The sequence below is a fragment of the Plectrocnemia conspersa genome, unplaced genomic scaffold (genome assembly GCF_051122295.1).
Source record: "Plectrocnemia conspersa isolate PC_06_02 unplaced genomic scaffold, ASM5112229v1 ptg000003l, whole genome shotgun sequence".
Taxonomy (NCBI): domain Eukaryota; kingdom Metazoa; phylum Arthropoda; class Insecta; order Trichoptera; family Polycentropodidae; genus Plectrocnemia; species Plectrocnemia conspersa.
The window spans coordinates 18,246,938-18,273,763 of NW_028277167.1; the positions used below are offsets into that span (position 1 = coordinate 18,246,938).

Here is a 26,826-nt window from a genome sequence, read left to right on the forward strand (position 1 = left end):
TTATATGTTCTACAATATGATGTGAAAATTAAAAAATCAACATCTATACCATTATTATATTCGTTTAGGTAAAGTTTGGGTTTGAACAGCAAATAAGCGTTTCGCAATTGGAAGATTTAAGCGTGATGCAGTGCTAATTAACAAGTACCATTATTTGATTGGGTGATTAGTGACTAAAGCAAACAAACCGAAATATTTGTCTAATATGTTATTTAATTTGTCTAATGGCTAAAATTTTTGTCTAATTGCCATCCGTTCGCCAAACTAGTAATGGAAATTTTCGGTAAATTTGTATGCCCTAGTACAAAGTTCCAAAAGCCTGCCCCAGAGACTTAGCGCTCCTTAAACGTCTAGTACCCCAGAACGCTATCACAGGTCATCACATAGGCAATAATTCTTTACAGGGCTTGTCGCCGGGGCTCCACTCATATGTCCCTTAGATATCCCCTCCCCCTCGGTTACAACAGCATTATATGTTTATTGTTTATGTCTATCTATTATATTCAAATGTAACAACACTGCAAATAAATATGTTTAAATCTATATGCTTGTTATGCTTCTTTTTTATCACAAACACAAAACTTTTTTTATATTTTTAACTAATGGTAACCCTAATTTGTCATTAACTTGTATGCCGTCCTCTCCCCCTCCCTATTCTTTACCCTGCCTACTCACTTGTTGCACCTGATGAATTATAATATACCTAATCACATCAATCAGAAAAAATGAAGTAGCATATTTATTTTGTTTGATTTTTAAAAAATGGAAAATTAAACTAAAATACTACGCGCCACGAGCTACAAGTGGCACTACATCACCATCTATGTGACAAAATTGACACTATTGAAATGTTTTTTTATTTATTTAATAAGCTTAATTAACAAGTACATAATTTGCAACGTGCGTTATACTGAAATTTAAAGTATTATTTGTGCATGTATTATTATTAATAATAATACGAGTTCGATAAGAGACGCCATTAAAAACGCGTTATGTCAATTTTTTGTCATTTTCTTAAACAGGTCACACTGTCGGTATCACAATCGGCTACTATACCGACGCGCACATTCACTCAAACGTCACTTTTGTTTTGTTTGCAAGTCAATTGGCGAAGATAGAAAATCTCGAAGAGCGACGTTCGAAAGCCTGCAAAGAGGCGCATACACTGAAAACGCGTCAATTTTGCAACGGTACTAGATCGAGAAGCGGAATAAGGACCGTAACTACCGCCATCCGCCGCTGAGAGACCATGTCGTGTTCCCCTTCTCTTTGCGATTTCTCTTTTGATTTTTAGCAGTGATTCGCGACGCGGCTAGCGGCCGAGACACGTTCTCCGAGGCCAGCTCGATCGACAGTAAAAATGGACACAAAGTATATTCTCAATAATAACAGGTAATTGCACATTGAAATTTTCCATTGATATTTGTTAACAAACGACGTTGCACAACTCGGGAGTGCACGCAATAGAACGATGGCAACGATGTAGAATCGCACATTTCCCTTTTCTTGTGAACAATAAAACATTACATGTCTCTAAATCTATAGTCTTACATCAATCGTATAAAACGAACATAACAACAAATAAAAATGGCGTCTGTGCTATATTTATTAACAAACATACATACATGAAAATAAATATTTTTTATTAAAATCTCATATCGTACAATGTTTTATTTGCGCTGTATATTATATTATTATCTGTATTTTATTAGAAAACATTGAACCAATTTGAAGAAATAATACAGCAATATCTGTAAACGTTTACGGTGAATATATACGCGCTTTAAAGATGTTCACTCAGTAAAACTGGTTTTGTAGATATTGTACAGTATTTTATGCGCACTTTAAAGATAATTTTCTTACTTAAACCTGAACGTTATTTAGTCTCATATACGTATGTGAAAAATGCGCATATTTATGTAAAAGTATGCTTTTTTACAAATATTTGTTTGTATTAGTTCATATAATTAATTGGTGTTATTATCACTCCTAACCTTAGATAAGTTAATGTGAGAATGGGGTCATTTTACGCTCAATTTTTAACACAATTTATTTGTGTATTTATGTAAATTAATATGTTTCGATTTCACTTTCAATAGGACTATTTCAATATTTGTTTACTCATTACAAAATTAATTACTTGCAATCGTGTACGAGAGATGTCTCTAAATCTTTTACACATCTCCCTTCACACTATCAACAAAACAAGCTTAGAAAGAATACCACTACACTTATTTTTCCCACGAACACTTGATTAGATTTGTATACTGTAGTCACTATCCCTCAGTCAATTAGGAAAAGTATTATGAAAAAAATATATTAGTACAGGTGTGCTATGATGCATTACGTTCGACTAAAATAACTCAAATAATTTGTCTGTAATTTATTTGCTTATACATAAGTTTAAAAAACAAGTACAGTAAACGTCAAGTAGAAAATTTGTAGAGAAAATCCACTTTATTATCACTGCCACTCAACTTTTTCATAAGTAAATAAAAATTTATTACATTTTTGGTACAAAGTTTTTTAAATTAAAAGTAATTATTTTTATTTACTATTATTATACATAATAAAAATATGAATTACATATTATTGTTTTGAAGAAATGTTTTAAAAATTTAGAATGATATTCCATAGGTTAATTTGACTTATTATTCACATGAGTGAAATAAATATATTTTTTACGTCTATTTTTAGATCTATATCTTGCATTCAGTATCTTCTCAAATTATGACCTTGCTCATTTTTTCAACCTTCAGCTTCTTCCATCAATTTTTAGTTTCAAAATTAACCATTAATTTTTTCAATTTAATTATAAGTATAATTATTTTTGTTTGTAGTTCTATCTTCTATTTATTAGTTATTTTTATTTGTGGTGTGCCACAGATTTTTGGGAATATACATTAATATATACAACCATGGTTGAAAAAAGATTGTGGAGCACCAATATAAATAACATTTTCTTGCCACATATATATCTTAACAACAATTATAAACACGTTTTATTTGTAAAGCAGTTGATTTGCTTTTGTATTATTACCACTGAATGCATATTTGGCCACGAGATCTCAGAACTCACTGCTATTGACTTTTGCTTATGAGGATATTGTAATCAAAAGGCATGCAAATATAAGCATGCTATGAAAATGAACTATAAATATTAATATTGATAGTTCTAGAAATAGTACTCCAAATCACATTAACAATGATTTTGAACAATGTTTTTGTCTTTTAAGTCTATGCTATCTCAAAGAAATAAAGATTTAATATAATTTTTAATTTAAAATAAAACTTACACATTTATTTTTATAGCAATAGTCATGTCAGCTTTATAATTGTGAAATGTGTGAAAAATTTAATGAGCTTCTTAAAAGTAATTGTTGCATTTCATAAATATTTCATCAAAATACTTGAAATTAATATTTGAGTAATACACCTCTGATGGAAATGCTGTAAATTCATTTTGCTCATGTGTTGAACAAATTGCAGTTCAAATGCACTGTAACCAGTTTGTGACATCATTGTGTAGGTTTCCCTTGATTATTTGAAACTATATAAGGAATATTCATTCGTAAAGTGAACGTATTTTTACATCTCTTAGGTTTTTATATGTACATATGTTGATTTTATTCAAAACCAAAATTTCAGAGAATCAAGTCTCATCCCAAATTAAGTAGTTTATATTTTATTAATGTTTTCGTAAAATAATGATAAGTTTATATGCATATATTTCATGTGAATAAAATATTTTTGAATAGATTTTTTCATAAGCCGCAAATCATTTTAGTAAAACATTTCCTTAAATTTCTATATGTACATATCTAAAAATATTGCGGTTATTCTTACTATTCATATACATATATGTATGACATCTAGAATCAATATAAGACATGACCTTTTTGCTTATTATTTATATGCATATACATAATGTAGAGTGATTGATCTTTTATGAATATAAGGTAATCTTCTAAAATCAAACAATATTTACAATAAAAATAATATAATTATATATTTTTAATTGAAAACACTTTACATTGTTACTTCTGCAGAATAGAATAGAAAAATAGATTGTATAAATCCACATCTCCGTACAATATTATCTTAGTAATACCTATTTTGTTATACTTAACTACTATATGTATATTATTACTTTTACATACATCTCTAATACCAAGTTATATTTTTCAAATTTATTACATATGACGTAATATGTATATAAATTAATAAAAAAATGTATGATATTGATACCCAATACTGTACAATTTATTTTTTATTTTTATACAAAAGAGAATAAATGTGATAATTTTGTTGTTGATTCTTGATGTCTAATTAATAAACTAATAAACAACATAAATCATTTTTATTTGCATTGTTATCTTTTCTTTTGATTTTAACATAATCTAAATTGAATAAACAGTGAAGACTCTGACGTGTTTACTCCTTGATCTTAAAGTAGAGTATCTACCCCATGGGGTCGTGACCTAAATCCGGTTTACCGAGGCATTATCATGATTTGAATTTATGCATCTAAGTACATGTATTCAAGACATACGTCCACATTACTTATTAATTATCCAACCGTAATTGCAATGATGCATTATTTTCTATAAACTGCAGTCTGCAGAAAAAATGTTCATTCCTTAAATATAGTAATTTATTAGTTTGCGTGTGCAAAGCGTTTCAAAACCGTGTATCGTTGAGTAGTTGCTTGTAATTAATTGACATGGTCGTACTACATGATATGTATTCTTTAAATTATTCATGGATTTTCAAGGATTACCGTATGCCTCGGAGCATCATAAGTTGAATTTCAATTGCGATAAATATCTTATCAATATTTTAGAATAATTTATTATTATAAAAATTGTCAATAATGAAATACAGTTGTAATCATGTAATATTTATTACGTCATAATGACTATGTGCTGAAAAATTGCGTGTGCTAAATGAAGGCTTACCTCGTGTAGTCAATTAACATATTAATCGATACATGAATTACCCAATTAAAATTAATATCGAATTTACTCATTTTCCTGTAATAAATTATGAGTATTTTCTACCATTTTCTGGATTTCCCCCATCTGATTTGTTGTTTGAATCTATTTGCAAGTTTTTTATGCATCCATTATGACTTTCAATACATCAGCATAACATTTTTTAAAAATCATAATCACCAGCTTTAAAACGCTTTAAACAATATTTGCTTAGTGCCGATTATAATTCTATTTAAATAAAAATATATTCTTCACGTGTTCTTGCATTGGGATTTTTATATTTATTTTAAATCTTACGATGCAACTTGACAGGCATTAGCCCAATGCGTTACAACAGGGTAAACACAATTAACACCTGTAATTAAGTAGTTTGAACACCAAACTGAAGTCTAAATTGGTAACTTTCAGATTCCGATTTTCAGATTTTTCAAACACAAATTGTAAAACACTAGGATTCAAATAGGATTAGAATCCAAGTCTTTCAGTAGTCACCGATTTTACAATCAGTCTATTGTGTTGGTCAATATACAGTTTCTTCATTTCAAATTAGACCTTTACAAATCAAATTAAACCTTTTTCATTCCAAATTAAAGTTTTTTCATTTAAAATTAAACAATTGGATATTTTTTAATAAATTCATTTTATTGTGCCAGCAAATTCCTTGCAAAAAATTAAATTTTTGAAAAGATTTCAATTGGATTCATCATTGGCGAATTCGGTGGTAAAAAAAAATAGAATATGATTTGTGTATTCAACAAGCTCACGTGAATGACTGCGTTGTCAAAAACTAATCTTTTTCAAGATTTTTTCTGCTAATTTCTGCAATAATCTTTCAAGAAAATTGCAAAAAATATTTGAAAAACCTGTATAAAAGTAATAGAAAGTCTCCTAATAATATTACAATGCTTTTTTTTGTATTTTACATAATAGACCTCACAATAATTACTATTAGCTCTTGATTAGAAAATGTCATTTTATAAACTATTATCGACATATAAAAGTAAATATTAATTTGTACATATATAAATTGCGTTTGAAAGTTCAACGTTCTTTGTGTAACGTAATACTGTTTTCACTGTATTGTGTAATACAAAAATATACATACACTTTAATCTTTGTTGTTTTCTTTTTCTTATTCAATAAGTAAATATTTATCTATTCTATTAAAATAGCCAAATTTTGATTTAATTCTCAGTGTCTAGTCGGGATCGACGACGACAGGACAGATATTTGGTATAGTTTACTTGACCCTATACTTTTAATTTTACCATGTCGTGTATGCGATCCATTTCTTCATCAAATTGTGCCACTCCCCTAAGCGTACTATTTACGAGTCCTTCGCCTGTGTTTACCATAGTTCCACCCCTCATTTATATAAATCTATATACATATATATATTTATATTTTCTCCTTGTGTGTGGAACATGATATGATAAAACCAAATCGATACTCTATCTATGTGTATGTTATGTCCAGTACGCCATTTCAATTAAAATATATTTTATTTGCAATAAAACAGATTTTATGACGACATTAAATTTATCGCTTCCTTTTTGATTTACTGTAAAATAATCAAAAAAGATGCTATATCGATTTGATTCTTTTTCATGCACATACATACAAATACAATGAAAGACAGGGTTACCAAATTGTATTTTAAACAATAAAAATGTGTTTTAATTGAATAAAAACGTGTATTCAAACTTTGTTACAGCGTATCGTTATTTTTGATTGTTTGCTTTCTCAAAAATATTATATTTTCTTAGAATATTACTAGACAATTAAACAGCTCGATCAAATTTTAATATTTACCTATCGTAAGATCGGTCAAAATTTTGACACCATAAAATTTTGTTCAAAAACAATATAACAAAAATATTGTTAATTAAGATATTGACTTAAAACATGCTATTATTTATTTCGGATTCTTATCTATAGAAAGGTTTTTTATTTAAACTAAATATATTGAAAATACAAAAAGTCCAATTTTTATCTATATTTCGTATGCCAGAGAATGCAGTAAGTTATTTGTATAAGCACATATTACATTAAAAAACATTAAAGTTAAAAGGCACGCTGGTCTTCTGATATATAATTTTTTTCGAAAAATCATTTTTACTAATATCGATGTTTAGATGAGGGTTTAACACTAATTCTAATTTGTATTTGATCAACATAATAGCGTATACAAAATAGTATTTCGGAAACGATCAAAAATGACAAAAAATTCGTCATTTTCCGTCTAAAACTATCACTGTATACTAAATTTCAGATTTCTAATTGAAACGACGTAAAAGTAGTTAACGAACATACATACACCATGTGACTTATTTTTATATAATATATCCAGATATTTATAAATTATTTTATTTATTTTGTTATCTTTAATTAATAAATAAATATTATCACACTGATAATTTGAAATGATTCATTTCGCTACGCGGCTAATTAAATTGTGATATGTGGCGTAATTTATTGCTTAACTCAAACAAGTAGTTTTTTTTTACAGAGAATATATATATTAACTAAATTCAATAGCACTATTTCTGTTACAACATATCAGAATTATAATACAATTGTGGTCAGAATTTATATTAAAAGCTCAGAATACATCTGTCAGTATATAAGCGAGCAGAATAAATGAATTTATATTCATTGGTCGGAATTTATGTTAAATGATTAGAATTTAATTTGGACTGATCATGACTTATATTAAATGGTAAGAATTATTTTGATAGGTGGTCAGAATTATTATTTTCAGTTGGCTATAGTGTTATCGTATAGCGTTGTTTTGTGCTGTAATGCTGAAAATTGGTATAACTGGTCGATATCATTCGCATTTTGGCAGTTTATTATCATTATTAAAATGTTTTAGGGCCAATTTGTTTGGTTGGGCGCGCAACACTGTTAGATGACAACATAACAAGGCAAGCATGCTCTCTGCTACCGCTCTGTCGTTATTTTCGCTTCGTTCGTCGTTTTGAATATCTTTGCGTCCTACAATCGTTAAGAGTTATTCATGGGGTGTTCAATGTTCTAACCAACGCTCGCTCGCACCTAACCTGTCCAAAAGTTTTGGTGCGAACGAAATATTTTATTGCCCGTTTATATTTATAAATTTTATAATATTTTTTTAATTCACATGATCGTCCTATATTTTAATTCTCGTCCGTATACTATATTATTCTGACCATTTGATATTTATTCTGACCCTGAATAATATAATTATGACCCAAAGTTGATTTAAATTCTGACCATTTAATTTGTTGCCTTATTAAAATGTAATCTTAATATCAACATATTAGTAATGAACTTTTCTACCATTTCTTTTTAAATATTTTAAAAGTACTATCATTTTATTTGGTTGTGAAATTTTATTTTTGAAGAAAAAAAATGTTGTGCTGTGTCGAAATATTTAATAGTAGTATATAATCCGCATTAGCAGCCCTATTCCCTATCGCCAAGCCAGCGACCTTTTCACCCATCATCGTGCGAGTTTTCTGTACTAAAATTTCCTCGCGCGAACTCTAGCGGCCAAAGCATGCAACAACCACCTGCGAATGGCAGTCCTGACTAGCAGTCACCAGTCAGTCGTTTGCCATCTTCGGTACAGTGCGTTCGCCGGGTGCCGAGTAGGGCCGTACGACTGCTACTGACGCGCCTCTGTTCTATATATACACGCACACAACAATCGCGTCACAAACACGAGCAACGTCTTTGTTGCACACAAAATTTCTATCGATCAAATAGTAAATGTGATAAACTTCTGCATCGTTGCACCATCGTACATTGTCCAAAATGATGAAGAAGGTCGAGAACGACGCCGCGTCCGTGTCGTTCCACAAGGGTGACGCGGACAAACTTGTCAATAGTTCCAGGAAGGGATCGCTGAAGGTGACGGTCATGCCGAGCCAGCCGAAGACCTTGACTCACCTGCCGAAGAGGCCGCCGGTGGACCTGGCCTTCACCAACCTGTCCTACAGGGTGAAGGAAGGACGGAAGAACAGTGAGTACAAATTTTATTTTACTACCATATCATCCTTCACAACAAAGAACTGCCAGAGCTCATTGATAACGATAATGTCGTTGAACTTTCACAAGAGAGGGAGCGTCAACATAAACACATGCTCGAGAGTGAGAGTGCCAAGATTTTTTCACTTAGTACTTACTCCCCCCCCCTTGCAGTTCCAAACGATTTATAGCGTAAGATGACTAAAATGTAGCAGGATCGACTGATAATGTAAAATTCAATAGTTCAATCCTGTTGTTCTTTTTAAAACTCTTAGATTGTGCGCACTCTGGTGGTACTTTGATCTTCTGATTCAAGAGGCGCTAATTGCGCAGTAATCGCCAATTACAGCAGCTTGTTTTCATTGCAATTATAGTGCTATTTTTCATAATACTCGTGTTCTGATATATATATTCTATACACTATGTTGGTAGCATTTTAATGCCGACTATATGGAAAATTATTTGACCTCTTGGCATCGGTTATCACACAAGGTTTTACGGATGCGAACTTGCACATGTGCATGTGCGCTATTTTAAAGGAAAATCGATTCTGGTTGGTGTAACCTGAGGTAACAACGCTTCCAAAGCTTCAATTCGGGACGCCATATTTTTAAAGAAAGAAAACATTTAATTATAGTAATACCAATTTAGAACCGTGGTCTCCAAACTCAATAAGAACGGGAGCTGCATCTGAAATTTAAATTATATGCATTTCTTATTCTTACACGTGTGGCCAGGTGCGAAGCAATGATCTAAATAGTTGGAAACCTCACTTCAGTTTATTTTAATATAATGCTTCAAGCTCATTTTCCAGCGCAAGGGAAGATTCTAAGATATATTTTATATAATAGCTTATCAATAATTTATTTAAATGAAATACACGTGTCAACTGGCCGCGTTGCGAGAATTTGTTTGTTATTATTCGTATTAGTCCAAGATTATCCACTATTTTCATGGATAAAAGCACCGTTGAATCCATCATTCCCGCGTAATCCGGAACATACGGTGACCTTAGTGTAACCAGAACTTTAATGCAGCAAAGCTGATATTTCGTCGCATAGGGGTCACCAATTTGAAATTAATCAAATTAAACTTCTGATTTCATTGTTTTCTGTAATCGTTGTTATCTGACAATCTAGATATTTTTTACTGTTTTGAAGATTATGAAGTACGCTTGATTATACTGTAAGGTCAACTAGTTATCTCTCAAATTGAATGTGCAACATCTCAACTCACGTTAATATACATACATACATTTCTTAAATGTCCTGTTAGTATCTGATATTGAGAATAGTATCATTCTTGCGAAAATAATTATTGATAAAATGAACACTTTTATACAATAGAATCAGTAGTTTCTTATAATGCTGTATAATAGTAGGCCGATTATATTATAGAAAAAGTCATGGCTCAATCGTATGGAATTATAATTTTATTTTTTTAAATGCAATGACTCATAAAATTGATTTGTTGAGTTGTATTATGTGGAGAAGGCAAATATTTATCAATTTGCGATAATTATAATCAAAATATTTTTTTTATTAGTCAAATTTGGAATGTATTTTTTTTCTATTTACAATGGTAAAAAAGTAATAAAATATAAAATAAATTTGTTTTTTAAAAATTTACTTAAGCAGGTCAAATATATTAGCGGAAAAACTTTAAAGATAAGTTAGAGATCGATGAATGTGCGTATAAAAGCTGACAGATGGTGACCAAATGTAATTAATAAAATATGGATTCGAAATGTGTTTATTTCTTAGAGATGCAAAAGAAGATGTTGTCAGTTATTATGACATTAGTGACAACTTTAGCTAAATACGTTACAGTAAATATGCAGTTAATCTTTTTTGTATGAGGTTTAAATGATGAAATGCACAAATTTGTTTTTACGGTATTCTATATACATACTATGTATTTGGGAGTTAAAATTTGTTTTTTTCCTTATAAATAAAAAATAGATTTATAACACATATATACGTCATTACTAGAATTTATTCAAACGATTATAAAAGGATAAGTAATCACATAAGTACGTCTCAATTTTTAAACTCGCCCAAATCAACTTTTCGAGGTCGTTGAAATATAATAAGCTTTCTTCTCATTTATGTTAAAATAAACCTAAACAAGTTATTCGAGTTTAAAGCTTAAATTTTTTTAAGCTTATGCGAACTCTAAGATATAATTCAAAACAAAACGATCTATGCAAATAAATGGCACAGTTGAATGAATCAAATTTGAATTGAAAAACTTATCGATCTATTAGGCATTTTAAAACATTTTAGTGAAACTATGAAATATATAGCTATACAATTTGACACATTTTAGGGCAAAAGTACTTATATAGTATTTTTTTGACCACACAAAAAAAATACAACAAAACAGCAATACATTTTATTAAAATAGACAATTTATTTACCATATAATTTTCAGATTCGTATAAAAAGATGCGAATTACGGGAAATAAAATTAGTTGACTATTGATAAAATTTTCTATGGAATCAAAGTTTACATATGTATACTTACATATTTTTTAAATAGCTTTGGGATAGGATTCATAACATGGGGTTTCTCCTAAACCTAAGGTCATAAGACATAATCAAGTTCCTCAATTTGTAAATTACAAATATGCCGTATAAATTGATTTCTCCATAAAACTCAAGGTTTGTTTATATTGATATTTTTTTCTTAATTTTCCGGTTCTGTGACCGAGCATAATAAAATATTCATACTAGTACGCATTTTGTAGTTTATTGCTAATGCATGTAAAAAATAGCTTAGTGTCACTGGGTTATTTATTATTGCTTTTCTGGCGCTAACAAGTTATCAGTTATTTTTTTAATAAAAAAACCATATGTTGTTTTACAATAATTTTCTTTTTTAATAGATTGTTCCATTAACTATATTATTTTGCGTGCAATTAACCAATTTAAATATTTTTTGCTTGTCATTGATAATAATGAACGAATTATTCGCTACGTTTTTTAATGTTATTATTTATACATTGTAAAAAGTTTATAGTCGATTGAACCTGTTTTTTATGATATATTGATTTTATTGTATCCACAAGTGCAATAAATCTCGGTTTATTTAACCTTTTTGCATTAAAACTTGTTTTTACGCCGCTTTAACCATCGCGCGCGTGATTTGCTTCTCAAGAAGTATTCTTGAGAATTAACATGTTTTACTTAATTCTGAGGAAATGTCACATTTGCACAATCAGTACAGTGGTTTGTTTAGTAGCTGATGTCATTTTTATTTTATTTTTTTACTTCAGATAATTCTGACCATCAGATAATTGCGCAAAAACAATGGATCTTGATAGTGACGATTCGTCATGTTTGAGATCAGCAGAAATTAGTATTTTACACGATTTTCGTGGCTTATCAACGGTCCATTTCGTACTTTGTATTTCCTACCGCGAGTCCAATAGTCCAACGATATCAATCGGGTCAACGCTATTCAATTTTATTATACACTTTTATTGCATGTACAGTGTAGATAAATAAAAAAATAATATCTCAATAAACTTTAAACCAATCGATCAATGTCATTATTTATGTTCAGTTAAACCCGTAGGTATGATCTTACTAATTAATTAAAATTGAAAATGCTTTGTCCTCTGTATTATTAAAAATATATGTATATATAATATCCATTACAATTATAAAATCGAAATAAACATACTTTTCTTACAATTTAAGCAATGTTCGTGTCGCAAATTAATTTAATAGCGCTCAACATACTAAATGTATGTATATAAATTACTTACAATACTTGAATCGATATAATTAGGTTTATATCGAGGTCATTATTGACCTTACCATTTTGACGTGTTAATATATTTTCCTCATTACTTTTGTGACGCAAGCGAGTTTAAAGTTTAAAAGTTACTCATACTAAAGATCCAAACCTAGATTGAAGTTGTGTGTGGAATTTATTTTAGATTCAATGTTGTTGCACATCAGATTAAATTATATAAATCTATCACTATATAATAATAACAACATTCGCATAGTTTGATTAGATTATAAAGTAAGTATATATCTGATCTTTTGATTCAAGTCGAGATAAATGTCATTTTGGCAATGCCGAAGGTCGTCTAGCTGTTATTGCAATTGTTGCAATTCCATAATTTACTTCAGAATGTTGAAATCTGTGATTAGCGATGTCGTTAAATTTCCTGAAATTGAAGTATATTAAATCCGATTTAACCTATCATTATCTGTTAAATGTAATTTTAACTAACTATCTTATCTCTTTTTAATAATTGAGGTAGTCAACGACGACCTTGCTTTTTATTTTCTTTTTTTCTAAATTGATTATAAAAAAACACTGCGAGCAATGTTTGCGAAATGATCGTCTTTTTTTCTAGCACTGCCAGTGTTTCACAACAATTTTCGTAGCGCGTGAATCGGTTTAGGGTCAAATGTGGACCTTCAATGGTATTTTATTGCGTTAACAATTATCGATAGTTCAATTATGACCGGACTAGTACAAACATCCAAATTCCTTAATTTTGATAAACGCTATCTCTTTACATACACATTTTGGTTTTGGCATTCCAAGCTTTGCATTGTGTTTATTTTAATTTAAATAATCTGATATTCTCATATTAGTACTCATGTTTTTGTAATCTCTTATGATTCATTATTTATTTAATATAATAGTTGATAAAACAGTAATGTTATTAAAGTCCAAAGATTTACAAAAACAATTCTATTTTAAAATACAGAAATAAATTATTACGGAAAGTGTAAAGTTTGCTAGCTTTTAGTGATTAACTGCTTTTATTATTTCGCTGTAATATTTTTTTTATTTAATAACGCATGAAATGCACAAACAATCCACTTTTGTTATGTGGCCAGTACGATAGATCAGTGGTATGTTGAACCTGTGGTTTTTCAATTTATTTATGTTTGTGAGATCAGATTTAGTGACTAATTTATAATATAATTCCGATTGATTGGATCAGATTGATCACATATTAGATTTTCCTAGATTTTCCCAATCTCTCGGATGAATATCATAAATAAATGGAATAAAATCGAACTATACTCCATTTGCGTTAACACAGTAAGTTCGAGAGCCATCCATTACATCATTATCACTAATGGGTTTACGCCCCACTATTGTCTCTTAAACACACGATTTGGATATACGTACTATATACTTATTATTACTCCTGTTTATATTTTGAACAAATTTATAAAAATTAAAATTACTATATTTTTTATATTTATCAATCAATCGGAGTAAACCCAAACTTGCCATCTCTTTCTCAAATATAAATAACGATGAAATGTCTAGCTCCCAAACTGACTGTGATAACGTAAATAGTAATGACATTTATAAATTGTATATTGTAAAAATATATTTAAATTAATAATAATGTATGTCAATAATTTAATGATTTTGATTGAAGTATATTGCCTTTACCCTGTTGTAAGGCCTGTCATGTAAAAAAATGTCGCATTCAACGAATATACAAAAAGAATAAGGGAAACGGATTAGAAAATTTAGTTATTTTTTTTTATAGGGTTTCAAAAAGTCTGTAAAACTAAATAAAAAGCAGGGGTTAGGGTAGTAATTTTATATTTCTCCACATAATATATTAAGTTCAATACATATCATTCAAAGATGATTAAGTGCCATTATCTCGGTGGTAAAGTGAGATTTGGCAAGCTCTTGAAAATAAATGTATACATCGGTTATTAACTCCTCAGTTGTCTTAAATCTCTTCTTAACAAGGAATGTTTTTAGTTGTGGGGACATATATTTTGAAGGTGGCTGAAATGGAGGCCAAGATAATGTGCTCTGGTTCGTTTTTTATTAACAGTGCACATTAATAGTCACTATTGATTGTTTTTTCCTCTTTTAAATAATCCACATAAAAAATTAAGTCATGACTTTTTAGTGATTACTCTTTGGACTCTCAATGTTAATGATGCATCAGTGATTACAAATCGACAAAAAAATCCCTTTCATTACGTCGCATGACTTGTGCGTTTTTGCTCCATAATCAGGATGTTTTTAATTATTCAAATGCCTTAACATTAACGGAATTAATAACGGCATGATGTTTTAATTTATTTATTCGTAATAAAAAGTCTCATTAAAACTGCTGTCATAACTAAACTAAGAGACGCTTCATGCTACATCCATTAAACATTTACAAAAGCATTTGTATGTCACTTCTACGAACTTTTTAAAACCTCCGTAGAGTTACAGCATTAGACATCAGTGCAGTATCAAAAATATTTTTTTTGTTTAAAGCGATTTTCATATCAGAATTTGTACTTGGACAGTGAATCATACGGTTCGATGATCATTGCTCACATGGCAACTGGTCACACGATCATTGGTCCCAGGAAGATTGCTCATACGAACATTGGTCACAAGGCAACTAGTTCACACAAAAAAATCTCATACGAATATTGGTCACAATTCGATCGCTCACAAGGCGATTTCTCATACGAATATTGTTCACACATAACATCACTTACACGGTTTAAGAAAAAGTAAGCTTTTGAGGAAAGTTATTATATCCAATATTAACACGACACAAAATGAAAAAAAAATCAATTTCATACACTATTTTTTTTAATAACTTTACTTAAAAAACTTACCTTTCCCTAAACCGTGTGAACAATATTCGTATGAGCAATCGCCTCGTGAGCGATAAATCTGTGACCAATTTTCGTTGTGAGAAATTGCCTTGTGACAAATGTTCCTGTGAGCAATAGTCCGTTCACCGAATCATACAAATGTAATTAAAAATGATTTTTGAATATTTTTTTAAATAAAAACGAGAGCTTATTTGAAAAAAACTACAATTTAAACTACAAGCTAATTTTAATTATTAAAATTATCTTGTAGTTTAACATATGCATATATCGAGATATTATATAACACATTTGTTGCTGGATATTTGATGTACAGTGTGCATCAAAAATTCAAACGTCATGCAATTTAATAACTAATGTGATGTATTTGTACATACATATGTTATTATACAATAGTACAATTGATACTTTTGTGTGGTGATGTAAAAGCAGTTGATGATTAAATAATTGACGTTAATGGCGAGCGTTATAGTTAATGCCCGATTTAAATCGGCAGTAGAAAAATATTATAATAAAAATGGCGTGTTTTTGATAGACGTCCTTGTGTGAGTTTATATAATTCGGTGATCCTAAACGATAGTCTATTTCGAGGGCTAATAATTTAGTCCAAGAGAGACAAAAGTCATTGTATGTTTTAATATTAATTCACGTGCTCTTATTGTTTTGCTTACTTACATTGCTTACATTATTCTCCTGGCGTCTTCAATTAAGTATCCAATCTATTAATCGTACAATGGCGTAATGCTCAACAAAAAAAAAAGTGTTAAACATACCCCATCTATATGATTAATGATTCTTAGCCTTGTAAAAATGGTTTTATTCATTTTAAAACCAGTTTTTCCTTTTGAAACGCTAAGTATGCGAATAATAAATCCAGATTCCCATAGAGGCGCCGGCGTCTGGAGATGCGGCCGCCATAATGACGTCGGCGGCGCCATCTTGTCCTGGATCGAATCCACGCAAATAGACGATGCACGTGCGAGCTGCTCACACTTTTAAGACATAAATACAATCTATTATCTACAATGTTGTAAATTATGCAATCGTCTTGTGTATAAATAATATGGACGGCCGTGACGTCAAACGGCACGCTTTGCGAATCGGCGGGCGTCGTTGTCAAAATCAGCTGTTGTGAGACGGCCATGTTTTTTTCTTGCTGCTTTACTCACTTCTTGTTCCGCTACCTGATATTTGAGTATTGAATAAATCAAAGATGGCCCCCGCATTAATGCATGAATGACTGTTGTTCGATCTTGATGGAAAAATAATTCACAAACTCATGCTAATTTAATGCAACGCTTCTCAAAGTAAACGACTACAAACAAATACTTCTTTTAAATTTGGATTCTAAGAATCATTTGCATAAAACTTAATTTAGTCAAACCAACATGGGTTATTCAATATTGGATTTAAAGAAAGATTTTTGATTATGTTTTTCATAAAAAAATATTCAAAAGCAATAGTTTTACATATTATGAACTATTTATTTACTAACAGGCGTTGCTCGGTATTTAAAGTTTACACAAACTTATATTTAGTTCGTGAGAGCCATTCATGTTATATATTCATATATATGAACATATTTACATAGATCAAAAGGTGGTTCTTCAGAAATTCGACCCTCCTATAGCGTAGAGATTGGGACTTCCTTATAGGAATACTACGTTATAGGACTAAGCCATACAAAATTTGTGGTTAGATTCTTCCAACTGTATTTTTTGAATTTAACGAAATCAACTTGTTCCCATTTTAATGTATTAAATGACATTGTATTTACTTAGTAAAAAAGAGCACGTACACTATGTTCTTATTGCGACAAGCGCGCGAAGAATGTCATTGATTTTGTGAGTGCCAGGGGAGTCAAATGCAATATTTTTTTGAGTTATTTTTTTAAAATGCGTAAGCCTACAATGAATAAATAATAAAATGTAAAGAGAAATTATTAAACTTTTTCTGCAGTGTTTTATTTTAGAATATTAATAAAAAAAACTAATAATTATATTAAAAACAAACAATAATGGTAGAAATGAAAAAAAATTAAACATCTTAAATCGCGTAATTATACATGTTGAGTTGTCAACTTATTCATCCTAAATTTTTACTTTACATAGTTTTGGCTATTTTATTTAAAAGTTGTGTATGTGCTCAGCAGCAGAAAAATAGTATAAAATATTTAAAAATCAATATAGAAATCCTAAACGTACTAAAAATCAAAAAATAATATTTATTAAATATATCTAAAATCATATTTTGTAATTGTTAGAATGGTCGATTTTTTTAGTAATTCATTAAGGTAATTGACTGCAGATTTAAGTAGTCTATATTCGTATTTATCTATCGCTTACCATCTAAATTGACTAATCACAATTCACGGGTCATTATGTTATGGGTATGAGATGCGTTATCGTGCTTGGCTAGTAATACATTATTAGAATAATCAGAATATTTTATTGTATCTGTATATACATTTAGTTATTTTAGATTTGAGCTAGATTGAAAAATATTATGAGATTTCTCATTAGATGTATCGTTCTAAATGCAAAATAAAATGCCTATTGTGCGTATGTTTGATGTTTGAATAATAATATGAGCGTCAGTGCTAATTGGAGATATATTGTCATTCATAAAAGACAAGCAATAAACCTTTAGAAAATGTATTTTTTTGTTCAAGAGTGTATTCAACCTATCGTTGAATTAGCGTTCATATATTAGCCTTGTATGTGAGAATATCTGGTGGACTTGAAATGTGTCACTATTGTCAAATGTAACATACAAAAATTTTATATAAATACATAATATATAATCGATTGACGCGCTCTAATTTCGTAATCTAAAAACTGTTTAATATGTTATATGACACAATAACAAACGTCACTGCAAAACAATTTCCATAATCGCCCTCAAAATGACAGTTTAATCAAAGTCGTTTTCTAATCAGCTATCATCGATTGCGATATCATCGCTGTCCGCCTTCATAAATCACCATCATCCAGCACTTTAAACCGCTTAATTTCTGAGAGATTAGGGAAATGACTATGCATACTTGTTTGTATGACATTCGTGCAAACCAACGGAAGTATCGCTGGCAAACATTTGATAATGTCGAAACAAATAACGTAGATGCTTCAAGGTTTTTGCGACTATTTGCTTTGGGATTCGAACATCGAGACAATTTATAGCGCTAAACACGTGTAGATTTTCTCCCAATATAACGTGCATGTCGTGGGTTTGAAGTCCAAATCTGTAATTGACAGTCTGGTGCTATTTAGACCAATAGATTCAATTGACTCGTGCTTTATAAATAACTTAATTCATCAGGTGTGTGGAATAGTTTTCATTACATCAAAGAAACACTTGGATCTATTAAAACATACTTTCAAGGCTATTTATAAATATGTCACTCTTCCTTTTCATGATTCTTTATCTAGTAGTATCACTGCACTTTAGGCCCTCATTTCATGGACAATCGCTATTGTCTTCCAAAGCTATATGATAATGGATACATAGCGTTTTCTTACGTATATAAAAACATAGATATTTGCTATTTTTAAACGAATAGTTTATGATAAAAATAATTCTAAAGTGGATGGAATAAAAAGTATAAGTAATCAAACAATTATATTTTAATATAGCTTATCACTTATTGTATTTCATTATATTTCAATTAATTGTTGCTGTATTGGATTCAAAATAATTTTAAAATTCTCTTTTAAAAATATAAATTGTATGTGAAATAGCTTTTTCTGTATGTGTTGATGAAATGAACCCTTAGCTATTTTCTATGCGATTTTATTGTTATGTATTGATGTTTTTATTATTTTAAATTATTCATACGTACAGACATATGAATATGCAATCTAATACTCATTAGCATACGCGAGTTTATTAATATTAGATTTATTATGATTTCAAGTGTATTTTCTAGCTAACGTTGACGTTTAGAAAAAAATATCAAGGTTCTTACTTGACTCTTTTTCTTTTTTCTATGACGATTCGTCTTCCTTCATGCGATGGATTGCCAATTTTTAGATACAAAGTTCAATTTTAAATAATAATAATATCCATATGTGCCTAGACGGTTATATATGTGTATTCACGTTAAAAACATTGCGCCAGAAACATCACGTTTGCCAGCTTCTCAAATTGTGTTTATATAATATATTATTTTTAAATTAATAACTAATATTTCAACGGATTCTATGCTAGTAAAAATAAGATATAATACTAGTACAAATTATTTATTATGTAAAAAAATATTGTATCTAATAAAAAATGAACATAAACGTAGCGTATTAATCGAAAAATGTCTTTATTAAATTTATTCATAATAAATTATTTTATAAATATATGCCTATGTGATAATGATACTTATGATTAATGCTGTATTTTATGCACCAATGCGTGTTTATTTTTATTTGTACACGAGTTGAACTTTTGGAGACTCGGCTAACAGCTTGGCTGGGCCAGATCAGATGTTCGAAGTGAATGCGGTTGTTATTCAAGGGGTTCTAATGGTCATCTTTTTCGATTCGGCTCATTTACCAAGTCAGAAACGAAGTGGTACTTCTGTGGTCAAGTGATGATGAAAGTGATAAAGGATAGCTGCGTTCTGGATTATATACCATCGAGGAAAGAGAGGAGTCAAACTTCCCTTTTAGTCCTTGATCCTTTGACCAATTCGTAGAAGATGATTCGGGGCGAAATTGGAATACTTGTTTTTGTCCAATACATATCTAATTATAATTTTTGGCTCACTGAAACAGGTTGAATCGAAATTGTGTGAATCTGGCAACAATAGTTAAACTCTAAACACTTCCTAATATATTCTTTTAACTTAAAAAAATGCAAATAGATAGATAGTATTTTTTATTATCCAAGATATATAAAACAATATAGTATTACAAAAAAAGAATACCATATAGCTTTCATTTTAATGCTGAATTAATGTTCATTATGCAAATGCCTACATTATTCACATTATCACGCAACATTTGACCTTAATTGAATGACTGATTCTTATCTATCATTACTGATAAACATAAAATTACTGTTTTTATTTGTGTGTTTGATAGTAAGTTATTTTTGTTCTTGGAAATTCATGTTAAATTTTAATTATTAATATTTTATATATTTCATAACCTAAATTGTAATATTGAAAACAATAATAATAAATCCATATTTTTTATAAATTATATGTTCACTCAGCAATACATATACACATACAAAAACATATACACAATGTGAGTCATGAAAAATCCTTTGTTAAGAGGTACAAAGGCCATACATGCTTATCAGCTAAAATTGCTTTAATAACACAAAGCTATATCGATCCTATTTATGTAGAAAGTGTCCGGGATCAATTGTGAAAAAATATGTTTATTACACATCTATCTTAACGGTTTTTAAACTCGTGTCTTTCGTAATACCTCTGATATTAATACATATTTAATATCTATTTCTGTACACACTTAATAGATTAGTTTATTTATATGCTTTAAATTTATTCACACTGTTTATTTTTTCAGCTACGAAGCAAATTCTGAATTCCGTGTCTGGAAGACTGCGTTCTGGCGAGCTCACAGCTATTATGGGTCCGTCCGGAGCTGGAAAATCCACTCTCCTGAATATTCTCACCGGTTACAAGTGAGTTAAATTACTGATTTTAATATCAGCTCTAGCAAATATAATTAACGCCCTTTGAACGGTCGTTATATCGTTACATTGATCACCTTGATTCAAGTTTCAAAGTCTCTGTCCTATCAGTTATGTATTAAACGCATTATCTCTCATTTATGTATATGAAAAAATAACATGTTTTTTTATAAATATTTATTCAAATATGTGTCACCCATTGTTTATTTAATTTTTAATTTTTAAGGACCACTGGAATCGAGGGTAGCATCACTATGAATGGCCATGAACGCAACTTGTCACAGTTTCGCAAACTCTCTTGCTATATTATGCAAGATAATCAACTTCACGCCAATCTTACCGTTGAAGAAGCCATGTCAGTGGCTACAAATCTTAAACTACCACCAACGTTAACCAAAGAAAAGAAGCGAGAAGTCGTAAGTATCTAAATGGAACATATCTTTCTGTCGAATCTGATATATTAATATAAATCTATTATAATTTTAGACTAAAGAGATCTTGGAAACATTGGGTTTGGAAGAACACCGAAAAACAATGACAAGCAATTTGTCTGGAGGACAAAAGAAACGTTTGTCTATTGCTCTGGAACTCGTCAATAATCCTCCTATCATGTTCTTCGACGAACCAACGTCTGGACTGGACAGTTCTTCGTGTTTCCAGTGCATTTCTCTTTTGAAATCATTATCTAGAGGTGGCAGGACCATTATATGCACAATTCATCAGCCTTCTGCCAGGCTTTTTGAGATGTTCGACCATCTTTATACGCTCGCCGAAGGATCTTGCGTGTATCAAGGAAGCACCAGATGTTTAGGTACTGTAAAAAAAATACTAATAATATTAAATTATAGGTTAATAATTAATTGAATATTTTAGTTGATTGGTTGGGTGCTCAAGGACATCAATGTCCCGCTTATCACAATCCTGCTTCGTTCATCATTGAAGTGACGTGTGGAGAATATGGAGAGAATACCGGAAAACTTGTCAGTGCCATTGAGAATGGAAAGCAAGACATCAGAGCCATGCCAAAACTACAAGAACTGACATCGAAGAACAATATTGAAAACGCTCTCAATCCTCAATTTAATGGCTTGTCCAAAAATGATTTATCCCACCATCAGGTGGATAAGTTTTCCAACGAAGATCGTCAACTTAATCCGATCAATAATGGCGTATTGACTTTTGCCACAAATGATATCTCTAAAGGTAGAACCGAATCTATGGAGTGATTTTTCTATATAAAATTAATTAATTATAAATATTTTTTAGGGTCTGAACAAGTGACTTTAACGTTAGACATTGAAAAAAATCCAAGTATTGAAGATGCTCTGCTGGATGATGGTCTTAGTAAATCACCAAAGCGATACGCCACTAGTGAATTCAGACAATTTTGGGTTGTACTCAAGAGGACGCTGTTGTTCAGCAGAAGAGATTGGGTAAATATGTTTTAGTGTTTATTTTTTACTAGCTTTCGTACTTGTATTCTTCAGCATTATGCCAAACAAATGTGGAACTGTAGATCTCTGTTCTTCCTTTTTAGTATTTCACCTATGATACACGCTTCCTCTGTTTCATGTGGCCTTTGATAGGTCTTCTTATGAAGACACCCGTTTTTCCAGTCCAAACTAAAATCATTGCATAGCTGGTAGTTAATTACATATTTTTTGAATCAATTAAAATAAATTTGGTCATGAACGAAGTATTTTTATCTAGTCAATTTATATTATACTGGCTACCATTATTGTGACTTATTGGGGTTTGAAGTTGCTTGAAGCATAAAGCATAAAACCATTTTCGCCTTTAAATGTTCCAGTCAGGATCATTGTCTGCATTTCATTTCAGTTTTAATAGACACATATTGCTCAACAGCATAATAGCGCTACCAACTTTTGGGGAACTTTGTTTCAGGAAATTACTTTGTCTATTTTCTTGTTAATTTAGTAAAAATAATATTTTGTAACAGGCATCATTCTGAATAGAAAAAATATTTTCATTGTCTCACGTTGATTGGTGAAAGTACTATCTGTTTTTTAAGCACTTAAGTCAAAGAAAAAATAATAGAAGGTATATTCATTCGGAAAGCTCGTTTATGTACCTACATAATATTATTTTAAAATATGCGTTGACCTAAAAATTCGCATTGAGTGCTCTGTAAATATTTCATATCACTAGAGTTTGTAATGAAACAGACAACCTTGAGAATTATAGTATAAATTTATGTATACACTATCTGACAGTTACTTAGAAATTTGTTTGTAGTTTATTTAAAACAATAATTATCTGATGTTGCTTATTATGTGACACTATTAGTGCACTGAAAAGATATTTAAGTTCAACAAAAATAAAGTTCTTGAAATTTCAAGTTGTCAAAAAATCTCTACAGTAGTGATTTTTTATTTTTTTTATTGACATACATGTCTATAAAAAACTAGGAATTCGTATCCAAGCATATCTTATAAGGTTAAAATATCTGAGGAATTTATTTTAGATTATTTTCATCATAAGGGAGTAAGTTACATTATTTGTCAATCAGATAAGAGATACATTATCTAAGGTAACGTAGACTAAGTAATTATACAAGAAACAGGATACTCTTGAACTCATCGATTAATGAGTAAAGCGAAGAACAATCACTTACATTTTCTATATTATATAGAAATAGGACATGCATTTTGATTACGAAACTTCAGAATGATTAGTGAATGATTTTCAATATCAATTTGTTTTCATCATCAATCTTCAATGTAATATATTAAATGGATACTTTTAAGCTAAATATAGGTATTTGATATGGAATATGGCTTTAATAATATTAATAATAATATAGAGATATAAACAGGTATTTTAAATCTAGAACTACTACACCTAATTAGTTTTCTTATAACATACAAATGTATTTGGAATGTACATGCAGAAAAATTATATTAAAATAATATTTTTTACATTACAGACTTTGATGTGGTTGAGATTGTTGGCTCACATTCTGGTCGGATTCTTAATCGGTGCTCTCTACTATGACATTGGAAACGATGGCGCTAAAGTCTTATCTAATCTCGGATTCCTCTTCTTCAACATGCTGTTCTTAATGTACACATCCATGACCATCACGATTTTGAGTTGTAAGTATTTGAAAAATCGAGTTCTAAAGAAATATTTATGAATAGTATCTAATTACATTATAATTTTCAGTTCCGCTAGAAATGCCTGTGTTATTAAAAGAAAACTTCAACCGCTGGTACTCATTACGATCGTATTATTTGGCTATAACTGTCTCCGATCTTCCATTTCAAGTACGTATAGCATTAATAATATGTTTTATCATTAAAATTAAAATGTTTATATATATATATTTTTTTACAGGCAATATTTTGCATTTTATACGTCGTTATAGTGTATCTATTAACGTCACAACCACTTGAACTTTGTCGATTCTCAATGTTCCTCTCGGCTTGTTTGTTGATCTCGTTTGTTGCACAGAGTGTCGGTTTAGTCGTCGGAGCAGCCATGAATGTTCAGGTGAGCTATTTTTTGAAAGGAACTTATGCGATGTATAATTTATCAAAATATAAAATTGTATGATGTTTACAGAATGGCGTATTCCTTGCACCTGTCATGTCAGTTCCATTCTTGCTCTTCTCCGGATTCTTCGTGTCGTTTGATGCTATACCGATATACTTAAGATGGATCACTTATCTATCTTACATTAGATATGGATTTGAAGGAACAGCCCTTGCAACTTATGCTTACGGGAGAGAAAAACTCAAATGTTTCCAGGTAAATATATATAGATCCCTGTTTATAAGTATAATTATTAAAATAAATTAATTTTTTGGTCTTATTTTAGACATATTGCCATTTCAAATCGCCTGAGACGACTCTCGAAGAATTGGACATGTTGGACGCTAGTTTCGAACTGGACATCGCGGCTCTTTGTGTCATATTCCTCGTTTTGAGAATCTCAGCCTTCCTGTTTCTCAGATGGAAACTAAAGTCGACAAGATAATTTATTAATATGATTTTAGTCGAGTTTTATAATTATTCAGGGCACTAATAATAAGTGTATTATGTAAATCTTTTTTATATCAACTGTTATGACAAATCATCTTTTTTTTAATGCTTCGTGTTTCCAAATGTACATTTATTTTGATTTAGCAGTTTTTAATATTTTTTTATTGGTATAAAAATTAAGCTTTTTTGTATAAGTATATAAATATTATTTGAATGATTGAAAGCGACTGAAAAAAATATGGTCTTTACGATTGAAATATCAAAGTCATTTAACTGAACAAATTTATTATCAAAAAATATTTTATGATCTGTGTTATATATGTATGTCGTAAATTATTTAAAAAAATATGTATGTCTGACTATGTTGATTTGAATTTGAAGAACGCATGTTAAAAATTTTATATGTATAATAATATAATGTAAGTTAGTCCAAATATTAGATTTATTTAAAATTTGTTTATTGAACAATTTTTTGTGTATTCTATATACTTTTAAAAATACACGATATATAAAAAAAATTATAAACTATTTGTAAATAACGATTTATACAAATTTTTGTTTTTATTTTGATTTAAATTTTCATTTCCAAATAAAAAAGAGCTTAAAATATAAATAGGTCGTGCCTTGCATTGTAGTTACTTTAATTTTATTTTCAGTACTGAAATATTAATTACAGGGTACGTAATATAAAAGGGTACTTAAAATTGGACTGTATGCACATTTATACACATTGCAACAATGTTTGGCCTAAAAAATATTATAAAATTTCTTATTAAACTTTTTTTTTCATAATAAAACAATATATAATGTAACATTTAAGATTATGTTAGTGTTTTATGTGTATATTTATTATTATAATATTGTACACACTGTGATAAAGAGGACATGACATATAGGAAGTGTTTACTGAAAAAATATGTTGATATGTTATGTTTACCTAAATTGACTCGTTTGATTGTAATAGGAAAACTCGTGGGGAAAAATCAACGATTTTATACATTGTATATTTTTTAAATATATTTATAATCACGTGTGAACGATTGTGTAAGTGGTAATATATTAAAATTATTTTAAAACCATTTTTTTATTATTATTATTATACTTTCCTTTTTATATTGAGTGATATGATATGAAGGAAATATCGAAAGTATAATGCAGTTTATGTATTTCGCAACCCAAGCTTGATGAAAAGAACTGGTTTTAAGCTTTGGCTTGTGAAAAGTGTAATTAAGATGAAATACTATTAAACTCTGTTGGTTATTATCTAAAGATTTTTTATTGCAGTTTTCCTTGAATTTATCATAGGGCCTTCTCACTTGTAATAATTGACTTTTGCGTTTAATGCATTCATATTCAATTATAATATTATACACAAGGATAATAATATTTTAATTGAGTATTAGTAACAAGTTAAGTTACTTATAAAATTATTGATCTAATTTGCAAGATTCAAGTAATTTAATATTATATTATAAATAATATAGTGATCGATTTATAACACATGTTAATAATTAAATATGACAGTTTATTTACATAAT

The 26,826-nt window shown here is 29.6% G+C and overlaps 1 protein-coding gene across 2 annotated transcripts; it reads left to right on the forward strand.

Annotated features, from left to right (window-relative positions):
• The first annotated feature begins 1,064 nt into the window (after nt 1–1,064).
• On the forward strand, nt 1,065–26,367 carry LOC148236844 (ATP-binding cassette sub-family G member 4). 2 transcript variants are annotated; one of them, XM_088183252.1, is made up of 12 exons: nt 1,065–1,392; nt 8,867–9,000; nt 21,157–21,274; nt 21,510–21,699; nt 21,770–22,094; nt 22,157–22,486; nt 22,550–22,716; nt 24,231–24,399; nt 24,470–24,570; nt 24,641–24,796; nt 24,869–25,054; nt 25,125–26,367. In XM_088183252.1, exons 1-12 carry the CDS (start codon nt 1,361–1,363, stop codon nt 25,281–25,283), a joined length of 2,067 nt encoding a protein of 688 aa, XP_088039378.1. In that variant the 5' UTR covers nt 1,065–1,360; the 3' UTR covers nt 25,284–26,367. The 2 variants fall into 2 exon arrangements, with proteins under 2 accessions (XP_088039378.1, XP_088039377.1); XM_088183251.1 differs by lacking the exon at nt 1,065–1,392 and having other exon boundaries at nt 8,584–9,000.
• The last annotated feature ends 459 nt before the right edge of the window (nt 26,368–26,826 follow it).